Raw genomic sequence first — 19,726 nt, forward strand, 5'->3', positions numbered from 1 at the left:
ATGGGTACACTCAATATGGCTGCCAGTTCACCCATCAAATCAAATGTATTTATATAGCCCTTCTTACATCAGCTGATCTCTCAAAGTACTGTACAGAAACCCAGCCTAAAACCCCAAACAGCAAGCAATGCAGGTGTAGAAGCACGGTGGCTAGGAAAAACTCCCTAGAAAGGCCAAAAGCTAGGAAGAAACCTAGAGAGGAACCAGGCTATGAGGGGTGGCCAGTTCTCTTCTGGCTGTGCCGGGTGGAGATTATAACAGAACATGGCCAAGATGTTCAAATGTTCATAAATGACCAGCATGATCAAATAATAATAATCACAGTTGTCGAGAGTGCAACAAGTCAGCACCTCAAGAGTAAATGTCAGTTGGCTTTTCATAGCTGATCATTGAGAGTATCTCTACCGCTCCTGCTGTCTCTAGAGAGTTGAAAACAGCAGGTCTGGGACAGGTAGCACGTCCGGTGAACAGGTCAGGGTTCCATAGCCGCAGGCAGAACAGTTGAAACTGGAGCAGCAGCACGGCCAGGTGGACTGGGGACAGCAAGGAGTCATCATGTCAGGCATGGTGAGGCATGGTCCTAGGGCTCAGGTCCGAGAGAGAGAAAGAGAGAATTAGAGAGAGCATACTTAAATTCACACAGGACACCGGATAAGACAGGAGAAATACTCCAGATATAACAGACTGACCCTAGCCCCCCGACACATAAACTACTGCAGCATAAATACTGGAGGTTGAGACAGGAGGGGTCAGGAGACACTGTGGCCCCATCCGACGATACCCCCGGACAGGGCCAAACAGGAAGGATATAACCCCACCCACTTTGCCAAAGTACAGCCCCCACACCACTAGAGGGATATCTTCAACCACCAACTTACCATCCTGAGACAAGGCCAAGTATAGCCCACAAAGATCTCCGCCACGGCACAACCCAAGGGGGGGCGCCAACCCAGACAGGAAGACCACGTCAGTGACTCAACCCACTCAAGTGACGCACCCCTCCTAGGGACGGCATGGAAGAACACCAATAAGCCAGTGACTCAGCCCCTGTAATAGGGTTAGAATCCCAGTGGAGAGAGGGGAACCGGCCAGGCAGAGAAAGCAAGGGCGGTTCGTTGCTCCAGAGCCTTTCCGTTCACCTTCACACTCCTGGGCCAGACTACACTCAATCATAGGACCCATTGAAGAGATGAGTCTTCAGTAAAGACTTAAAGGTTGAGACCGAGCCTGCATCTCTCACATGGGTAGGCAGACTATTCCATAAAAATTGAGCTCTCTTTCTCTAGGAGAAAGCCCTGCCTCCAGCTGTTTGCTTAGATATTCTAGGGACAATTAGGAGGCCTGCGTCTTGTGACCGTAGCGTACGTGTAGGTATGTACGGCAGGACCAAATCGGAAAGATAGGTAGGGGCAAGTCCATGTAATGCTTTGTAGGTTAGCAGTAAAACCTTGAAATCGGCCCTTGCCTTAACAGGAAGCCAGTGTAGGGAGGCTAACACTGGAGTAATATGATCAAATGTTTTGGTTCTAGTCAGGATTCTAGCAGCCGTATTTAGCACTAACTGAAGTTTATTTTGTGCTTTATCCGGGTAGCCGGAAAGTAGAGCATTGCAGTAGTCCAACCTAGAAGTAACAAAAGCATGGATTAATTTTTCTGCATCATTTTTGGACAGAAAGTTTCAGATTTTTGCAATGTTACGTAGATGGGAAAAAAGCTGCCCTTGAAACAGTCTTGATATGTTCTTCAAAAGAGAGATCAGGGTCCAGAGTAACACCGAGGTCCTTCACAGTTTTATTTGAAACGACTGTACAACCATCAAGATTAATTGTCAGATTTAACAGAAGATCTCTTTGTTTCTTGGGACCTAGAACAAGCATCTCTGTTTTGTCTGAGTTTAAAAGTAGAAAGTTTGCAGCCATCCACTTCTTTATGTCTAAAACACAGGCTTCTAGCGAGGGCAATTTTGGGGCTTCACCATGTTTCATTGAAATGTACAGCTGTGTGTCATCCGCATAGCAGTGATATTTAACATTATGTTTTTGAATGACATCCCCAAGAGGTCAAATATATAGTGAAAACAATAGTGGTCCTAAAACGGAACCTTGAGGAACACCGAAATTTACAGTTGATTTGTCAGAGGACAAACCATTCACAGAGACAAACTGATATCTTTCCGACAGATAAGATCTAAACCAGGCCAGAACTTGTCTGTGTAGACCAATTTGGGTTTCCAATCTCTCCAAAAGAATGTGGTGATCGATGGTATCAAAAGTAGCACTAAGATCTAGGAGCACGAGGACAGATGCAGAGCCTCGGTCTGACATCATTAATAAAAGGTCATTTACCACCTTCACAAGTGCAGTCTCAGTGCTATGATGGGGTCTAAAACCAGACTGAAGCATTTCGTATACATTGTTTGTCTTCGGGAAGGCAGTGAGTTGCTACGCATCAGCTTTTTCAAACAAAATTGAGAGGAATGGAAGATTCGATATAGGCCGATTAGTTTTTTTTATATTTTCTGGGTCAAGGTTTGGCTTTTTCAAGAGAGGCTTTATTACTGCCACTTTTAGTGAGTTTGGTACACATCCGCTGGATAGAGAGCCGTTTATTATGTTCAACATAGGAGGGCCAAGCACAGGAAGCAGCTCTTTCAGTAGTTTCGTTGGAGAGCAACTTAAATGGGAGCAACTTAAATGGGAATGTCTGTTCTAGTAATTATACTTCTATGTTTGGAACAGTCTGGCAGTGTTGAACAGACCCCTCATACAACCAGGACTTTACCATTGTCACTGTTATTAGCTTAGCTAGGCGCTAGCTCCATTACTGTGCTATGGCTAGTTCCACACTTAAGCACCTGCCGCTACTGTACTGTAAATTCAGTGAGTTCACGGTTGTAGTTTACAATACCATTAGGGATTACACAGTACACAGATGTGATTGCATGTTTTTGAGCTAATGTACAGTACTAGGGCAGTAGTGCATCACCTGAGAGGATTTTTCAATAAATTGTTTTATGTCTTCTGGAGTATGCTCAAAAATGCATTGAGCAAATGTCATCAGGACTAGCAGTTGACTGATGTTGACAGGTCATTTTCACAATCAGGCCTAGAATAATTGTTAAAGAAATGAGAGAAATTATACGGTCACCCACAAAATATTAGATCCGACAATGGTAGTGTAATGACAGCTCCAGCTTTTCAGAAATTCGTCAGCTGTGTCAACGCCAAATGTCATCTCACTGTCCAGCTTTTTGATGTGTAGTTGACAAGATTTTGTGATTTCCATCTGAAGCACACAAGCTATAGCTAAACAGCCCATCATGGTGAGAAATACTCGACTCCACTGGCCCCCCTTTTCCCTTGAATATTTCACCAACTTCAAGTACTCCCAACACCTGGGTTGAAATAAATTAAAGCTGTCACCATCACTCCGATGCACCTTGTATCAACAATTAATTATTGAGCACGCAGCAGTGTGGATACCCTCCTCTCTAACCATTGGGCACCCACACGGGCAGCCACATCTTTGGTAATGTGGGGTCCGGTGAAACATCGATTTAGATTCCCGCCTCAGGCTCTCTTCTTTGTGATTGGTTTGTTTTCCGCCAGGACCTTAATATATTCTAAGACAAACATGTTTTATTCATGTGTTATTCAGTAGCATAAGCAATGCTATACTGATGCATTAGCATAACCATTGGTATATTTTTGGTTATTTCTCATTATGCCTGCAGCATTCATAGCCTGCATAGATAAGCACATCTATAGCCCTTCATATTTGTATATTGTGCCATGCATCATCTTGCAAGAGTTATTGGCATTGCCACCACTTAAATCACTGAGATCCATACATCTGATGGCAAACTGAAACAAACAGTTCAAATCCATGGAAACATTGAGCTCATTCATGTGATATTGACTGGGTTGATCACACAGCTGAGCTTTTGTTGTTTCAAAGCAAGGAGTGTATTTTGAACACTCAAATATCTAGGTACAACAGTGCTTCAGAGTAGGTGACTAGAGCGATTACCATACTAATGGGAACCAAAATCCCAGAAGAGCCCCCATTTTGTTGGAAAAACTAAACCTGTTGCAGTTAGCTCAGCTTAGCACCCGTTACTTGTTGAGAACAAAACACTATTAATGGTAGGATCTCTGTTAGCATGACCCAACTAGCATGCCAAAATCATCTCACTTACTTCAGACTTTGTTTCATAAACAAAATAAAAAAAGTCATTGCTACATGGTAATATGCCTATTATTCTGTATCAGATGCTCTATCAATAGGCATTTACAACTCATGCAAGAAAAATTACTATGGACAGAAGTGGTACTAGTTTCCCTCCAATCTGATTAGCAGTAATATGGTTTTAGATCTGTGAATAAAGGAACCAATGAGAAGTTCATCTAGAATCCTTGGCAAACTGAAGACAACATATAGCTGACAAAACAAGCGACAATATGACAATTACGGACAATTAAATCGGTAATGGGTATAATAATAATAATTTGCATTGACTATTACTTGTTGTATGTGAGTGCCGATTATCATTACTAATGGTTAAAGAAGAGATGTCTAGATAAGTGCTCCAACTATATTCTTTCATAAGCATTCCAATAAAGCAGATGGCTTTGCTTTAGCAGCATGTATGATCGATGCATAGTTAGTTATCTAGTTTGATAGAACTGAACCCTGTAGTCTGGATAAGGAGAAGGGAGTGGATGCAGAGTACAGCAGAGGGCCTTTGTGTGTTTAGGCTAGGTCTGTATAGCCTGCTCACATCCTTTTGCTCCCACCGTAATTTGTCTCGGCCTCTAGCAGGGGAATTCAATCAGATGGAGAGAGAAGCGTATTGTCTTGTAACCCCTCACTGACCTACTCACGCACACACACTCTGGCTGCATACACACTCTGAAGCAATGCCCAATCCACCTGCCACGCTGTAATGTACAACATGGAGTGATTCATCTCAGCTGTCGCTCTCCCCCTAAGCGTTGTCTTGGGAGCCTGTCATGAGGACGACAGTAAGGGTCACGTTATAATTGAGCTCAGGCTCACCACTCAGGCTCGGCGCTCGGTCCAGGTGCCCATGCGGGATTTATCCCAAACCGTCAATATCTCACTGGCCAGGGCCTCGCTTCTAGGGGAGGGAGTATTTATTACTCATATATTCCGAGCCTGGGTCTCCAGGCCCCACCGGAGGTTCAGGTCATCAAGGCATATATCAGAAAAAAAAACCTGCAGTGGAGCCCTCCTCCCACGGCGAACCCAAGCCTCGAGTTATTTACAGTGCCGTAGCAGTGCCCCATGTACCGATGTCATCTTAAAGGTAGTTAACGTCTTCATGTCTGGTAAACCTTGGCACACAACGATTCAGTATGTTCTTGGTCACTGTGGTGAGAAAAGTAGGCATGCTTTATTACTCTAGCTACCATCACATGGCTGTCATAGCAGTAGGTAGTTATAGGCTAGCAGTCTGAATCGTTTGCCCGTTTTCTCAAGGCCAACCAGAGATGAAGTCAAGATGGGAACTCTGGGGATGCAGGCCAAGACCAAGACCAGACCCCATGAAACAAGCCATATCCACCTGAGCGTGGGTAAATAGTGTGTGTGTGTGTGTGTGTGTGTGTGTGTGTGTGTGTGTGTGTGTGTGTGTGTGTGTGTGTGTGTGTGTGTGTGTGTGTGTGGTAGGGAGTAATATTTGACATGTGTATATACAGTATATATGATATTATAAATACCTCACATGCGACTTGTAATAAGACCTAAGCAATTAGCCTTTTAAAATGTTTATCTGACTCGATAAGATAAATATCAATATACAAAAGACTTTAGTTGAGTTACAGTAATGAATGAATGAAGAAATGTCTGAGAAATTACGAAACATTTACAATCATTACCAGGTATTTTATGAGAGAGAGCGAAACCAGTTAGGAACAATGAATTTAAGGTCCTTTTACAAGCATCTGAACTTTCCTCCCGTAGTTTGTACACTACGTTGTAACGTTGGTGACTGCTCTCTGTACAACTTTTGATCACTGGAGGAACCGGTGACATAAAACCGCCTAATCTAACCCAGATACTGTATGTCACGCTCTAGGTTCGGTTAATAATTGATCAGTCCGATGGTATTCACCCGATTAAAAATGAACACAGATAATTTTGATCAAAACTCTGTCTGGCCCTGGCAGAGACACTTTGGACTGCAGCAGGGTTTACCCCCTAACATTCCTGTAATAAAGCTCTAGTTTAGATTTCATCATCATGACAGTGAGTGGATCTGTATTTCTGTATTCAATTTGGTAACCTTTTGGACAGAAACAAATCATTTTCTTCTGAAACTCGTCAGTCTATTCTTGTTCTGAGAACAGCGCAAACTGGCTCTAACCAGAATAGAAAGAGGAGTGGGCAACTGAGCACAACTGAGCACAACAGTGCACAACTGAGCAAGAGGACAAGTACGTTAGAGTGTCTAGTTTGAGAAACAGATGCCTCACAAGTCCTCTTGCTCAGTTGTGCACTGGGGCACTCCTCTTTCTATTCTGGTTAGAGCCAGTTTGCGCTGTTCTCAGAACAATAATAGATTGACGAGTTTCAGAAGAAAGTGCTTTGTTTCTGGCCATTTTGAGCCTGCAATCGAACCCACAAATGCTGATGCTCCAGATACTCAACTAGTCTAAAGAAGGACCGTTTTATTGCTTCTTTAATATATTGTACAATCCAGGTGTGCAAAGCTCTTTGAGACTTACCCAGAAAGAACCACAGCTGTAAAAGCTGCCAAAGGTGATTCTAAAATGAATTGGCTCAATGCTGTGAATACTTATGTAAATGAGATATTTCTGTATATAATTTTCAATACATTTGCTGAAATCTCTAAAAACATGTTTTCACTATGTCATAGGGTATTGTGTGAATATAAATATAATAAAAAAGTATATATTTAATTAATTTTGAATGCAGGCTGTAACAACAAAATGCAGAATAAGTCAAGGGGTATGAATACTTTCTGAAGGCACTGTACATCAGATGAGTAGGTTAAGATGTTTATGAAAATACATCAACATCTTCAATTGTGTATCCCTCTACAGAGACCTTGTCAGTGTTAAGCTAGCTTTGACGTCAATCCACTACCCCTCTGTTCCAATCAGTGATGCATTTATGGAACAATGATCATAATCATACAGCCCCTTGCATGTCTGGCGCTACGGGACCCCTTCTTTATATGGGCCCACCACCAAAATGTGTTTCCCCCTCATTTGTGACAGAGATCTTAATAATTCAAGTCGCTGCTGTTCCACAGGGAGACTTCTGAGCTTGAATTTTAATTTGGGGCCTTTGAAAAGTTCTTCTTCTCATAGTGAGAGGATCTCTTTCTCTCTCTCTTTCGCTTTCTCCCCCTCTTTTTCTTTCTCGCTTCACTCTCTCCCTCTTTCATTCTTTATTTATCTCTAATTAGGCACATTAATTTGACATGTGGGATGTGTAACTTTCACTCATTGTCTTGGAGATCTGGGGCATCGGTGCAGATAGGGGAGATACACTGTTGAATTTAACAGGGAATGTGAGCGACTGGTGCACCAGGTGGTTCCGCCGGGTTCGTGTCTAAATGAGATTCAGTGTATCAACACTTTTTCAGTCAAGGCTTGGTGATTTTCTGATGAAACCTCCTACCTTAATTTACAGTATGACACATCAAGGCTTAACAAAATATTTTTTATTGTCAATTTGAATGGCATGCAGGTAAGGCAAGACTGATAGCAACAATGCACATGTATAGTATGGATTACCACAGAGAACACTGCTACTCCAGCTGCTCTCTCATAGTCCGAAAGCATCTGTTCATCACGGTGGTGGCACAGGGATACTCATTTCTCCTAAATGGTACTTCTTCTCATTTGAATTCCATGCTGTCACTGTCAGTTGTCCACTCACGCTTAACATTGTCACCTATGGGCCCACCAGGTGCCCTTGAAAAGTTCCTTAATGAGATTGACACCTTAATAAGATCATTTCCCAACGATGGCTCACCACTCATTATACTGGGCAACTTCAACCTCCCGACACCGGACTTCGATTATTTACACCTCTTTCTTTCCCCTTCTTTCCTCTTTTGACCTCACCCTTACCCAGCCCCCTCCCACTCACAAGGCAGGCAATACACTTGACCTCATCTTTACTAGAGGCTGTTTGCCTACTAATCCCACTGCAACCCCCTCCAGGTCTCTGATCACTACTTTTTTTCTCTTCTCAAACCCTACCCACTCAGCCCCTACCCAGATGCTCATGCACCGTCACAATCTTCACTCTTTCTCTCTCACTACTCTCTCCCCATCTATCCTATCATTTCTCCCTTCTGATAAATTTTCCTCCCTTTCTGCCTCCTTTGACTCCCACTGTCCCCTCTCCTCCCAACCGGCTTGACCTTCCCCTCCTGCTCTGTGGCTGCCAGCAGTTGAGTGAAAATGGAGGAAAAACTAAACTTCCGGAGGACCTATCATCCTTCCACTCTCTGCCTTCTCTTCTTCTGTATCCGCTGCTGAAGCCACTTTCTATCACTCTAAATTCCAAGCCTCTGCCTCCAACCCTGGGAAACTATTTTCCACCTTCTCCCTCCTTAATCCTCCACCTCCTCCCTCTCTGTGGACGACTTTGTCAACCACTTTGAAAAAACGGTTGATGACATCTGCTCCTCATTCACTGTCTACTGAGTCCACTGGTCCTACTCGCACAGAACTACTCTATGCCTTGACCTCTTTCTCCCCTCTCTCCAGATGAAAATCTGCAACCTGTCCACTCGACCTCATCCCCTCTTCCCTTCTCCAGACTATCTCTGGAGAGCTTCTCCCATTCCTCACTTCTCTCATCAACTCAACCCTGACCACTAGCTGTGTCCCCTCTGACTTCAAGATGGAGTCGCTCCCCTCCTCAAGAAACCAACACTCTACCCCTCTGATGTCAATAACTACAGACCTGTATGCCTTCTTTCTTTTCTTTCCAAAAACACTTTAGTGTGCTGTCTCTAACCAGCTGTCTCGCTATCTCTCTCAGAACGATCTTCTTGACCCTAAACAGTCAGGCTTCAAGAAAGGTCACTCAACTGAGACTGCTGTCCTCTGTGTCGCAGAGGCTCTCCGTCTCTGCCAAAGCTGACTTCGACACCGTGAACCATCAGATTCTCCTCTCCAACCTCTCAGGGCTGGATTGCATCTTACCTGGCAGGTCGCTCCTACCAGGTGGCTTGGAGAGGATCTGTGTCCGCAACACATGCTCTTACTACTGGTGTCCCCGAGGGCTCGGTTCTAGACCCTCTCCTCTTTTCTCTATCCACCAAGTCACTAGGCTCCGTCATATCCTCTCATGGTCTCTCCTGTCATTGTTATGCAGATGGCACTCAACTACTTTTGTCATTCCCCCCATCTGACGTCCAGGTCTTGGCACGCATCTCTGCGTGCCTGACAGATACGGTATCTAAGCTTGGATGTCTGCCCACCACCTCAACCACAACCTCGACACGACGTTGCTGCTCTTCCTTCCAGGGAAGGCCTGCCGGCTTCAAGACATCTTGAAGACAGCATCACGGTTAACAACTCCACGGTGGCCCCTCCCAGAGTGCAAATAACCTTGGCGTGACCCTGGACAACACCCTGTCATTCTCTCCAAACATCAAAACAGTGAGTCGCTCTTGCAGGTTCATGCTCTACAACATCCGTAGAGTATGACCTTTCTTCACACAGGTGTTCATCCTTCCAAAGTTCACCTGTGTCACCCCGCTCCTCCGTACATTCCATTGACGTTCATTTGAAGCTCGCATCCACTGCAAGACCATAGTACTTGCCTACGGCATACTTTCAGGCTATGCTCAAACCCTACATTCCAACCCAAGCACTCTGTTCTGCCTCCTCTGGTCTTTTGTCTGTCCCAACCTTACGAGAGGTCAGCCTCTGCTCAGCCCAGTCAAAGCTCTTCTCTCTCCTGGCACCCCAATGGTGGAACCAGCTTCCCCCTGATGCTAGGACAGCAGAATCCCTGCCTCTCTTACGAAAACATCTGTAACCCTACCTCTTCAAAGAGCATCTTAAATAAGACATTTTGGTCTTTTTTTTACATAAATACAAATTAAAACTTGCCGTTATCTTTTCCTACTAGCATTGACATTACTGATAACTTCCTTACTGGGGATGTACTTACCGTAATTTCCGGACTATTAAGCGCACCTGAATATAAGCCGCACCCACTGAATAAAAAAAAATATATATATATTTTGAACATAAATAAGCCAGGCTTTAACGAAACACGGCTTGTAACAAAAATAAATAGGCTTTGACGAAACACGGCTTGTAACAAAAAATAAATAGGCTTTGACGAAACACGGCTTGTAACAAAAAATAAAAAATTTGCAGTAAGCTTTAGTTGTCTTTTTGCACTGAGTCAATTCCTCACGCTGCTGTTTCCAACGTCTTATCATCGACTCATTAAGACCAAGCTCCCGTGCAGCAGCTCTATTTCCTTTTCCAACAGCCAGATCAATCGCCTTCAACTTGAAAGCTGCATCATATGCAATTCTCCGTGTCTTTGCCATGATGAGGGTGACAAAATGACTATCGTAATCAGAATGATGGGAAGTTTGAGAGCGCTCGATTTAATCTAAACAGTAAACAAAAAAGTTGTTTGACCGTAACCCGTTCGGCAATTTCATTGGTCTAATGAAAGCTTCATGCCGCCAAAAAACTGAGCACGTCACAGAATGTTTTTTTGGAGAAAAAAAAAATTTAAACGGGAAAAATCCATATATTAGCCGCGTCATTGTTTAAGCCTCGAGGTTCAAAGCCTGGGAAAAAAGTTGCGGCTTATAGTCCGGAATTTACGGTACTATGACTGTGAATTCTCACCTAGCTATCTTAAGATGAATGTACTAACTGTTGCATTACCATCAGACAAAGACGAGTTGTTTTGTAGCCCTACTTGTCTGCTGGGTCTAATTAATAAATGAGATTTAGCTTAATTAATGAGTACATAGCTCAGCCATCACGGCGAGCTATTCAGACCCCCTCCAAGTTCGGGGCAACCTAAACTCAGAATGAGTATTAGAAATATTCTCTTACCTTTGCTGATCTTCGTCAGAATGCACTCCCAGGACTGCTACTTCCACAAGAAATGTTGTTTTTGTTCGAAATAATCCATATTTATGTACAAATACCTCCGTTTTGTTCGTGCGTACAGATCACTTATCCAAAGGCATAACGCGCGAGCGCGGAACGAGAGACAAAAAGTCAAAATGTTCTATTACCGTACATAGAAGCATGTCAAACGCTGTTTAAAATCAATCTTTATGGTAATTTTAACGTAAAATTGCAATAATATTCCAACCGGACAATAGCATATTCATTCAAGAAGAAAAAGAAGGAGAGGCTCGCTCGCGGGACCGAGCATATCCAATCCCTTTGTTGCCAGGCAGACCACTCAGAAACTGAGCTCCTATTATCTGCCCAGTGACAGGAAAATGCTCAAACCACTTTCTGAAGGCTTTAGACAGCCAATGGAAGCCTTAGGAAGTGCAACGTCCCCCACAGACACTGTAGTTTCGATGGAGAATCAAAAGAAGAACTACAATTCTCAGACTTTCCACTTCCTGCCATATGAGTTCTGTTATACTCACAGACACCATTCAAACAGTTTTAGAAACTTCAGATTGTTTTCTATCCAAATCTACTAATAATATGCATATTCTAGTTTCTGGGCAAGAGTAGTAACCTGTTTACTTTGGGTACGTATTCCATCCGGCCGTGAAACTACTGCCCCCTAGCCCAGACAGGTTAATTGATTACGTGGGTCGAATTTGATTCACAGAAGTGTATTGTGCCATATCACAACATGTTGCTGAACTCATGAGCGAGCAGCATTATTTTCCATGTATGAAGCGGGCCTGTATAGGCCTACTATTTGGCAAGACAGCTGTGCATGGCTGCATCTCACTGTAATAGGCTGTAGTAGGCTATGTTTTGGTTGTTTGGATGTCCATTCACCTTATGTTTACTGTGTTTCTTTACTGTTAATGTAACTAGCCTAAATATAGATTGTGTCATGCCTTTATGAACCTGATATTTTATTTACTAGGCCTACTACTTGGTACGGCTGTTTTGTTCTGTTGCATTTATTCGCATTCAGTTGTGCTGGTATTTTAAGCCAAACTGCTATTCAGTTTTTTTGTTTGCATGCATGAATAACTAGGTTACTACATTCAGCATTTGGTTTGCATTATTTTGGTAAGACAGTTGTGTGTACGGCTAGATTCACATAGGCTGTTTGTAGCCTATATTCATTACCAAAACGGCCTAGCTGTAGCGCGCTGTCCATTGTGCTAATACAGCGCAGCAGAGAGAAGCCACACATTTTAAAAGCCCTCAATGATCTTGGAGTCTCAGTATTTGAACTTTGTTTATATTGGTTTATATTGGTATAGCGTGATTATATAAGCAGGATTCAATATCATTCCAATACAAGAACCCCCAAAAATGTATCCCCCTCGCCAAATTCAACTGCCCTCTTAGTATCTTTATCCTGGCACCGGGTCTGTGTTGGAGCAGTGTGTGTGTGTCAGTCAGTCAGTGTTGGAGAGCATAAAAGACAAAGTGAGAGAGAAAAGTGGTATATGATTGTCCCAGGCTAAGCAGTCTCTCTAGCTGACTGGGACCAATTAGAGTGGACTTCCTGCTTCCTGTGTGTTTGGCACTGGGCTACTCTCCTCCTCTCAGCTTCTCTTCCCTCAGCCAGCCACTGACCCCTCTCCCAGTCCAACTCCTCCAAACATCCCCCTAAGCATCGCTGATCTAATTGCTCTGTCACTCGTGACTAGATACACAACAAGTCCTAGCCCTTTACCCAATAGGTTATAATGACGTCATGATTACAACCACATTACAACCAGTTTGTGAAGCAGTCTGCTGGATACCTTCTTCACACACTGAAAATAGGTCTACACACTCCTGAAAAGTGTGGCCTGTAGAGTTACACAACTTGTAATCAACAAAAGCACAACATGTGTCAGGAGAACTGGATTTGTTTGACCACACATTTTATTGAACATTTTGTTTTGACATTGTCTGCTGTCTGACTTGAGTTCCCGCCACAACAAAGCTCACTTTTCTTCACGACATAACTCTTCCTGAACATACTGTACATTCCCGATTACAGCACCCTAATCTTTGTTAGATAGTTTTCTCACATCTGCCCTGCCGGCCTTGGAGGCCCCAATCCTCTATGCTCCTGGACAGCTCTGTTTTTCTCCCTTTGGAAGAAGCTAGTGTGAATAACCAACAGCCGACTGGCTGACTGTAAACCAAATTCTGCAGGGCAATAAAATGGAGACTTCTACAATAAATAGTGATTGTATTGTGTGTTTGGATCACTGTTCTTCTTCTGCGCACTGAATTATTGAACAACTGCGCGTTCTGTGGAAATGTCAGATACTCTTTTTGCTAAGACAGACGGGGGAGGAGTGGGGAGAGAGAAACGAGGGAAGCTATGCGTGAACCAACCACTGTGGATGGAGACAATGGAGACAACAAATGCCATTTCTAACGGGGTGTCATGGCAATCATTGATTATTTTTGATGGGCTTGGACGTTGAATAATTCATTTCTCCATTATCATGTCGGAATCGCCTCAGGAAATGTCCCCTTCCCTCCTGTACAGTTGATAGTTATGGTCTGCACTCTATTATCATTAATAGACAGTTCTGGTTTGGAGCAAATTCCATTAGCTCATGATTTGCGTGTCTACAGTATGTATTGTCATACATTGACATGTCAAGTCAATGATGGAGGGAGAGGGAGAAGAACAGTGTGCAAGCTTAGTGCTGGAGGGGAAAAAAGGTTTTCTTATTAGCTGGTTTTGGCTGTGGTGGGGGAGTGGGGTTAAGGTTAGGTGTAGGCTTAAGAGTTAGGGAAAATAGGATTTTGATTGGTCCCCAAGAAGTATAGAAAGACATAGCTGCGTGTGAGCGCCATGCAATGTCTCATTTGCAATCAGTGGTGGCATAAATTTGTCAGGGCTGGTATTTAATAAGCTGCCCACAGTAGCTCTCTAGCTGAGAGTGTGATTTTATTTTCTTCATCTTTTTTTCGCTTTAACGAGGATGTCGGTCCGATAAACCAATTATCTCTTTCCGTGCCGTGCGCTCTAAATTATATTTTCTCATCTGTCAGTCACCTCCCGACAAGGTTACCCAGAGATCACACTCTCTCGGGCTGCAGCTATTCTTAGCGTGGCAGCCCACGAGGAGGAGTTTTCTGTAAAACAAGGTTGCCCTTTCAGAGAGTAGAGGGAAGAAACCGACACCTATGGCACAGCCCCCGCCACCGTATAGAACACTGTAAAGCTGGAGAAATGTAATCTATTCTCCTGTCTGCCGGAACTGGAGAGAAATGAAAGGCGAGAGCGGAGCTCCCGTTTATGACCCTAAAGGGTTTCCTGATTAAACGTGGCTAAACTCGGTCTGAGCCATTGCTTCGTCGTAATTGCGACTTCTCATTTCTAGTGGATATCTGCATTGTCAGGGAAAACAGTTCGCCTCTGTTTTCCCAGTAATGAGGAGCCGCCGTCTGTACTGTTTTAAAAAAATGCACCCCCATATTGTGATGTGTATAAAGTGAAGTATACAGAAATTAGGACCAGCGAGGAATGTGCTTGAAATTAGGACTTTTATCAGAAAACAGTTGACACTTTCTGATGTCAGTCGCCACAGCCTGCCTCAGTGTTTGCGTGACTAAAACCCCTGCGTGATTTTGTCACCACTTCTCTGTTTGAATTATTATCTCTGCAACAGTAGACACCAGATGTGTCCTCCTGACAGTGGGAGTCTGCTGGTATGAAGCCAACTTTGATTTTATCAGGGATCCCATGGGGTTTGGGCTATGGAATCCCAAGGCTCTGTCTTTCAGAAGTCTTCTCTCAGACATTTTGTCTTAGCTAGGTGCTTTGTGGCACAATACAAATCTCAGCCGTTGGTTTCAATGAGCACCGCAATATGGAAATGACAAAAGGGCCATGCTTAGCTTTTGAACTACTTTATGTGAAGGATACTACCGTTATTCATGTTCATCCTTCGCTGTACTTTGAAGATCCTCATTACTGTCCCCTAGAGAGACAGGGACTATGTGTGTGTTTGTTTGTGTGTGTGTGTGTGTGTGTGCGTGTGTGTGTGTGTGTGTGTGTGTGTGTGTGTGTGTGTGTGTGTGTGTGTGTGTGTGTGTGTGTGTGTGCACGTGCATTTGTGTGTGTGCATGCATAATCCATAATCTTGACTACTGTAGGCTCTAATATCTCACCTAATGTCTTTTCTATATCCCTTATGAATGGAGGGATGTGACAAATATTGTAGACAACATTAATATTGTCTGATCTAATTGGGATTGTCCATGTGGATCTCACTGGAGAGGTCAAACATAGCTCTTGTGTTTGTTCATTAGTCTCCAAAAATATAAACGTCCTCTCACTGTCAACTGTGTTTATTTTCAGCAAACTTTACATGTGTAAATATTTGTATGAACATAACAAGATTCAACAACTGACACATAAACTGAACAAGCTCCACAGACATGTGGTGTGGCCACTAGCTGCATTAAGTACTGCAGTGCATCTCCTCCTCATGGACTGCACCAGATGTGCCAGTTCTTGCTGTGAGATGTTACACCACTCTTCCACCAAGGCACCTGCAAGTTCCCGGACATTTCTGGGGGGAATGGCCCTAGCCCTCACACTCCAATCCAACAGGTCGCAGACGTGCTCAATGGGATTGAGATCCGGGCTCTTCGCTGGCCATGGCAGAACACTGACATTCCTGTCTTGCAGGAAATCACGCACAGAACGAGCAGTATGGCTGGTGGCATTGTCATGCTTGAGGGTCATGTCAGGATGAGCCTGCAAGAAGGGTACCACATGAGGGAGGAGGATGTCTTCCCTGTAATGCCCAGTGTTGAGATTGCCTCCAATGACAACCAGCTCAGTCCGGTGATACTGTGACACACCGCCCCAGACCATGACGGACCCTCCACCTCCAAATCAATCCTGCTCCAGAGTACAGGCCTCGGTGTAACGCTCATTCCTTCGACAATAAACGCGAATCCGACCATCACCCCTGGTGAGACAAAACTGCGACTCGTCAGTGAAGAGCACTTTTTGCCAGTCCTGTCTGGTCCAGCGACGGGGGGGTTTGTGCTCATAGGCGACGTTGTTGCCGGTGATGTCTGGTGAGGACCTGCCTTTACAACAGGCCTACAAGCCCTCAGTCCAGCCTCTCTCAGCCTATTGCGGACAGTCTGAGCACTGATGGAGGGATTGTGCGTACCTGGTGTAACTCGGGCAGTTGTTGTTGCCATCCTGTACCTGTCCCGCAGGTGTGATGTTCGGATGTACCGATTCTGTGCAGGTGTTGTTACACGTGGTCTGCCACTGTGAGGATGATCAGCTGTCCATCCTGTCTCCCTGTAGCGCTGTCTTAGGCGTCTCATAGTACGGCCATTGCAATTTATTGCTCTGGCCACATCTGCAGTCCTCATACCTCCTTGCAGCATACCTAAGGCACGTTCACACAGATGAGCAGGGACCCTGGGCATCTTTCTTTTGGTGTTTTTCAGAGTCAGTAGAAAGGCCTCTCCTAGTTTCCTAAATTTTCATAACTGTGACCTTAATTGCCTACCGTCTGTAAGCTGTTAGTGGCTTAACGACCGTTCCACAGGTGCATGTTCATTAATTGTTTATGGTTTATTGAACAAGCATGGGAAACAGTGTTTAAACCCTTTACAATGAAGATCTGTGAAGTTATTTGGATTTTTACAAATTATCTTTGAAAGACAGGGTCCTGAAAAAGGGACGTTTCTTTTTTTGCTGACTTTATGTATTTTTAAATCCATTGTGACCTACACCCTCTCTTGATCCCTCTCGGTCCTCCTAACCCTTGTCTCTCTTCTTCTCTCCCCACAGGACGCAGAAGCACAGCCACTGTTATCGCATCACCTACCGCCACATGGAGAGGACCCTGACCCAGGAGGAGGTGCGTGTTCTCCACGCCTCCATCGAGCACACCGCCGAGCAGGAACTGGGCGTGAAGGGGCGGTACTGAGACCCCCTCCGCCGCACCCTCCCCTGGGTCGTGCTCAGTAGGCGCGAAAAATCGGTTTAAAACCTGGCAAAACGGAAAAGTACTACCCAAACTCAAATTTTCCCTTTTTCAATAGTTTTGTCACTGTGTGCCCTTCTGAACATAACAATGACTTACACTTTTCAAGCAGACGGACTTCGGCTGACTCTGTTCTCGGCTCTCATAGAGACACGAGGGGAATCCTACGGACCATTCCTGGGGTTCCTCCTCTTGGTAGTACAACAATAATGCAAGTGGTTGTAGTACCTACAGATGTAGGATCTTAATTTGATCACCCTTTTGTTGTTGAGAATATTGTAGTGTATTCAAAGTTTAGAAACTATTCTAAAGTTTATCATTTCCACTTTAAAATGTCAGGCTTGATTTGCCACAACAAAAAATGTATCAACCACTACAAAAAAGGTCCAGAAATTATAATAATTCACATTTCCTGTTGCTGCAGGACTATTTTCCTGCTGTAGCCCTGAGCTAACTCACCTGATTCAAGTAATCAAGGGCTTGATCGTAAGTTGTCAAGTTGAATCAGATGTGCTAGCTCTGGAATAGTTAAAATACATGGAAGGGATGGCTGTCCCTGAGGAGAGGTTTGGTATGAGACTATAGGTAACGACTAGACCTTGAAAGTGTCCTTCAATGTGACTGTTAGATAGTGGTCCTGTGTGGCAGAGTTTGTAAGAACACTACTCTACCAACACCAAGGTAGTGGGTTCAATTACTGCATTGATCACATAATAAAAATGGATGCTCTCATTGTACTGTACATTTCTTTGAATAAAAGCATCTGCTAAGTGATATTATATTCACTGATTCTTCTGGACAAAGCGACACATCCACTCTAGGCTCTACTCCACCACAGTACCAAGCAACTCTTATCATTAGAGCCTCCAGTAACCTTTCATGTGAAGTGGCTGATGCTCTGAAGTAACACAATCCACAGCGTCGCATCACCAGAGGGGAATGTGTTTGATTTAATATGGACGGTACCTAAAGTCTTTCGTGCCATTGGCTTCTTACCAGCCTGGCGAGAGAGACCGACGAACGAACACAATACAGTCCTGTTGATGATTCAATCGACATTTGTATTTGTAATATTTTCATAAAAGATGTGTTATTAAGAGTGAGGAGGGGATATGATGGTGTTGGTACACTACCTGAGAAGCATTGTAATAAAAGCCGCTATTGTCTCAGTGCTGGGTGAAAGTACAAAGAGTGTCCTTTATGTCCGTTTGCTTAACAGGTGATTTCAAATAAACCGTGACGTTTGGTTAAAGTCCTGGCGTTCTTTCTGAGCAGAGCACACACATATTTGAAGAGCTGCAGTAATGGTTTTATACCACAGGTTGAGCACCAACGTTTTTGGAACGACCTCTGCCCTCATCAGTCTTGTTAACAGAGTGATTATGCATTTGCACTCGGTCTATTACGCCCGCTATTCTATATATGACTGGAAGAACCTGTGTGAATACCAGATGAAACTGTTCCATATTTATTTGATGTGCTGTAAGCCTCTTCATTAAGAAGTCATTAGAAACGTGAACACTTCATCATCCCCTGCCTCCAATCTCTGTCAATAGAATCATCAGGATTCTCCTGTTGTTTCACAGCTGCCATTGGGTATACAGAGCACTAGATTGACAAACTGACCCAACAGAATAGAGCTGTCAAAGAAAGGGCCCATTCTTTATGACAATGTTTCTGTTTCTTTTTTTTGAATTGGCTGGAGAGGAACAGAGAACATTAAATTGATGAGTGTCTCCCTCCGTTTAGTATGATACTGTATGATATGTTATGTTTCGTATGGTATGTATTAATTTGTGGAGGTCCATCATCCATTTTGTATGATAGGTATATGTTACGAATTTAATTTTGTTGTGACTAACTTTAGCTAGGTGGCTAACATTACTTCAGCTAGGAGTTAAGGTTGGGGGTTAAGGTTAGGACACTACAAGCGACCTCGATAAACCCCAGAACACTAAACAAGAAATTAAAATAAACCCAGAACATTAAATAACAAATTAAACATGTCTCCTAGGCCAATTGTAGGTGTACTTTGTGCCTCGTGTCAAGAACACAATGACAAAAACATCAAAGGCATTCTGTGTGATGCCCCTGATTGTTTTAATGGAGTGCTGGATATGAGTGATGGACATATGGGTTACATTTTCCAACCGGAGGATTCAACTGTGAAGATTTTCACAGACAGCGGCCACAGCCCCCTTTATCAAACAAAACCCGGGAGTTTTTCTCCTGCGCTGCGTATGAGAGAATGGCTAACCTGTTGGGGCTAGGGGGCAGTATTTGCACGGCCGGATAAAAAACGTACCCTATTTAAACTGGTTACTACTCTTGCCCAGAAATGAGAATATGCATATAATTAGTAGATTTGGATAGAAAACACTCTAAAGTTTCTAAAACTGTTTGAATGGTGTCTGTGAGTATAACAGAACTCATATGGCAGGCCAAAACCTGAGAAGATTCCATACAGGAAGTGCCCTGTCTGACAATTTGTTTTCCTTCTATGGCATCTCTATCGAAAATACAGCATCTCTGCTGTAACGTGACATTTTC

At 43.7% G+C, this 19,726-nt stretch overlaps 1 protein-coding gene across 2 annotated transcripts in view; it reads left to right on the top strand.

Annotated features, from left to right (window-relative positions):
• fars2 (phenylalanyl-tRNA synthetase 2, mitochondrial) overlaps positions 1-18,428 on the top strand; it is a 150,945-nt gene extending 132,517 nt beyond the window's left edge. For both annotated transcript variants that reach the window (XM_029699992.1, XM_029700001.1), the window contains one exon: positions 16,981-18,428. In XM_029699992.1, the coding sequence (XP_029555852.1) occupies positions 16,981-17,119 (139 nt within the window). In that variant the 3' untranslated portion in view covers positions 17,120-18,428. The remainder of the gene's footprint in view (positions 1-16,980) is intronic.
• The last annotated feature ends 1,298 nt before the right edge of the window (positions 18,429-19,726 follow it).

This window comes from Salmo trutta, chromosome 2, assembly GCF_901001165.1.
Source record: "Salmo trutta chromosome 2, fSalTru1.1, whole genome shotgun sequence".
Classification (NCBI taxonomy): domain Eukaryota; kingdom Metazoa; phylum Chordata; class Actinopteri; order Salmoniformes; family Salmonidae; genus Salmo; species Salmo trutta.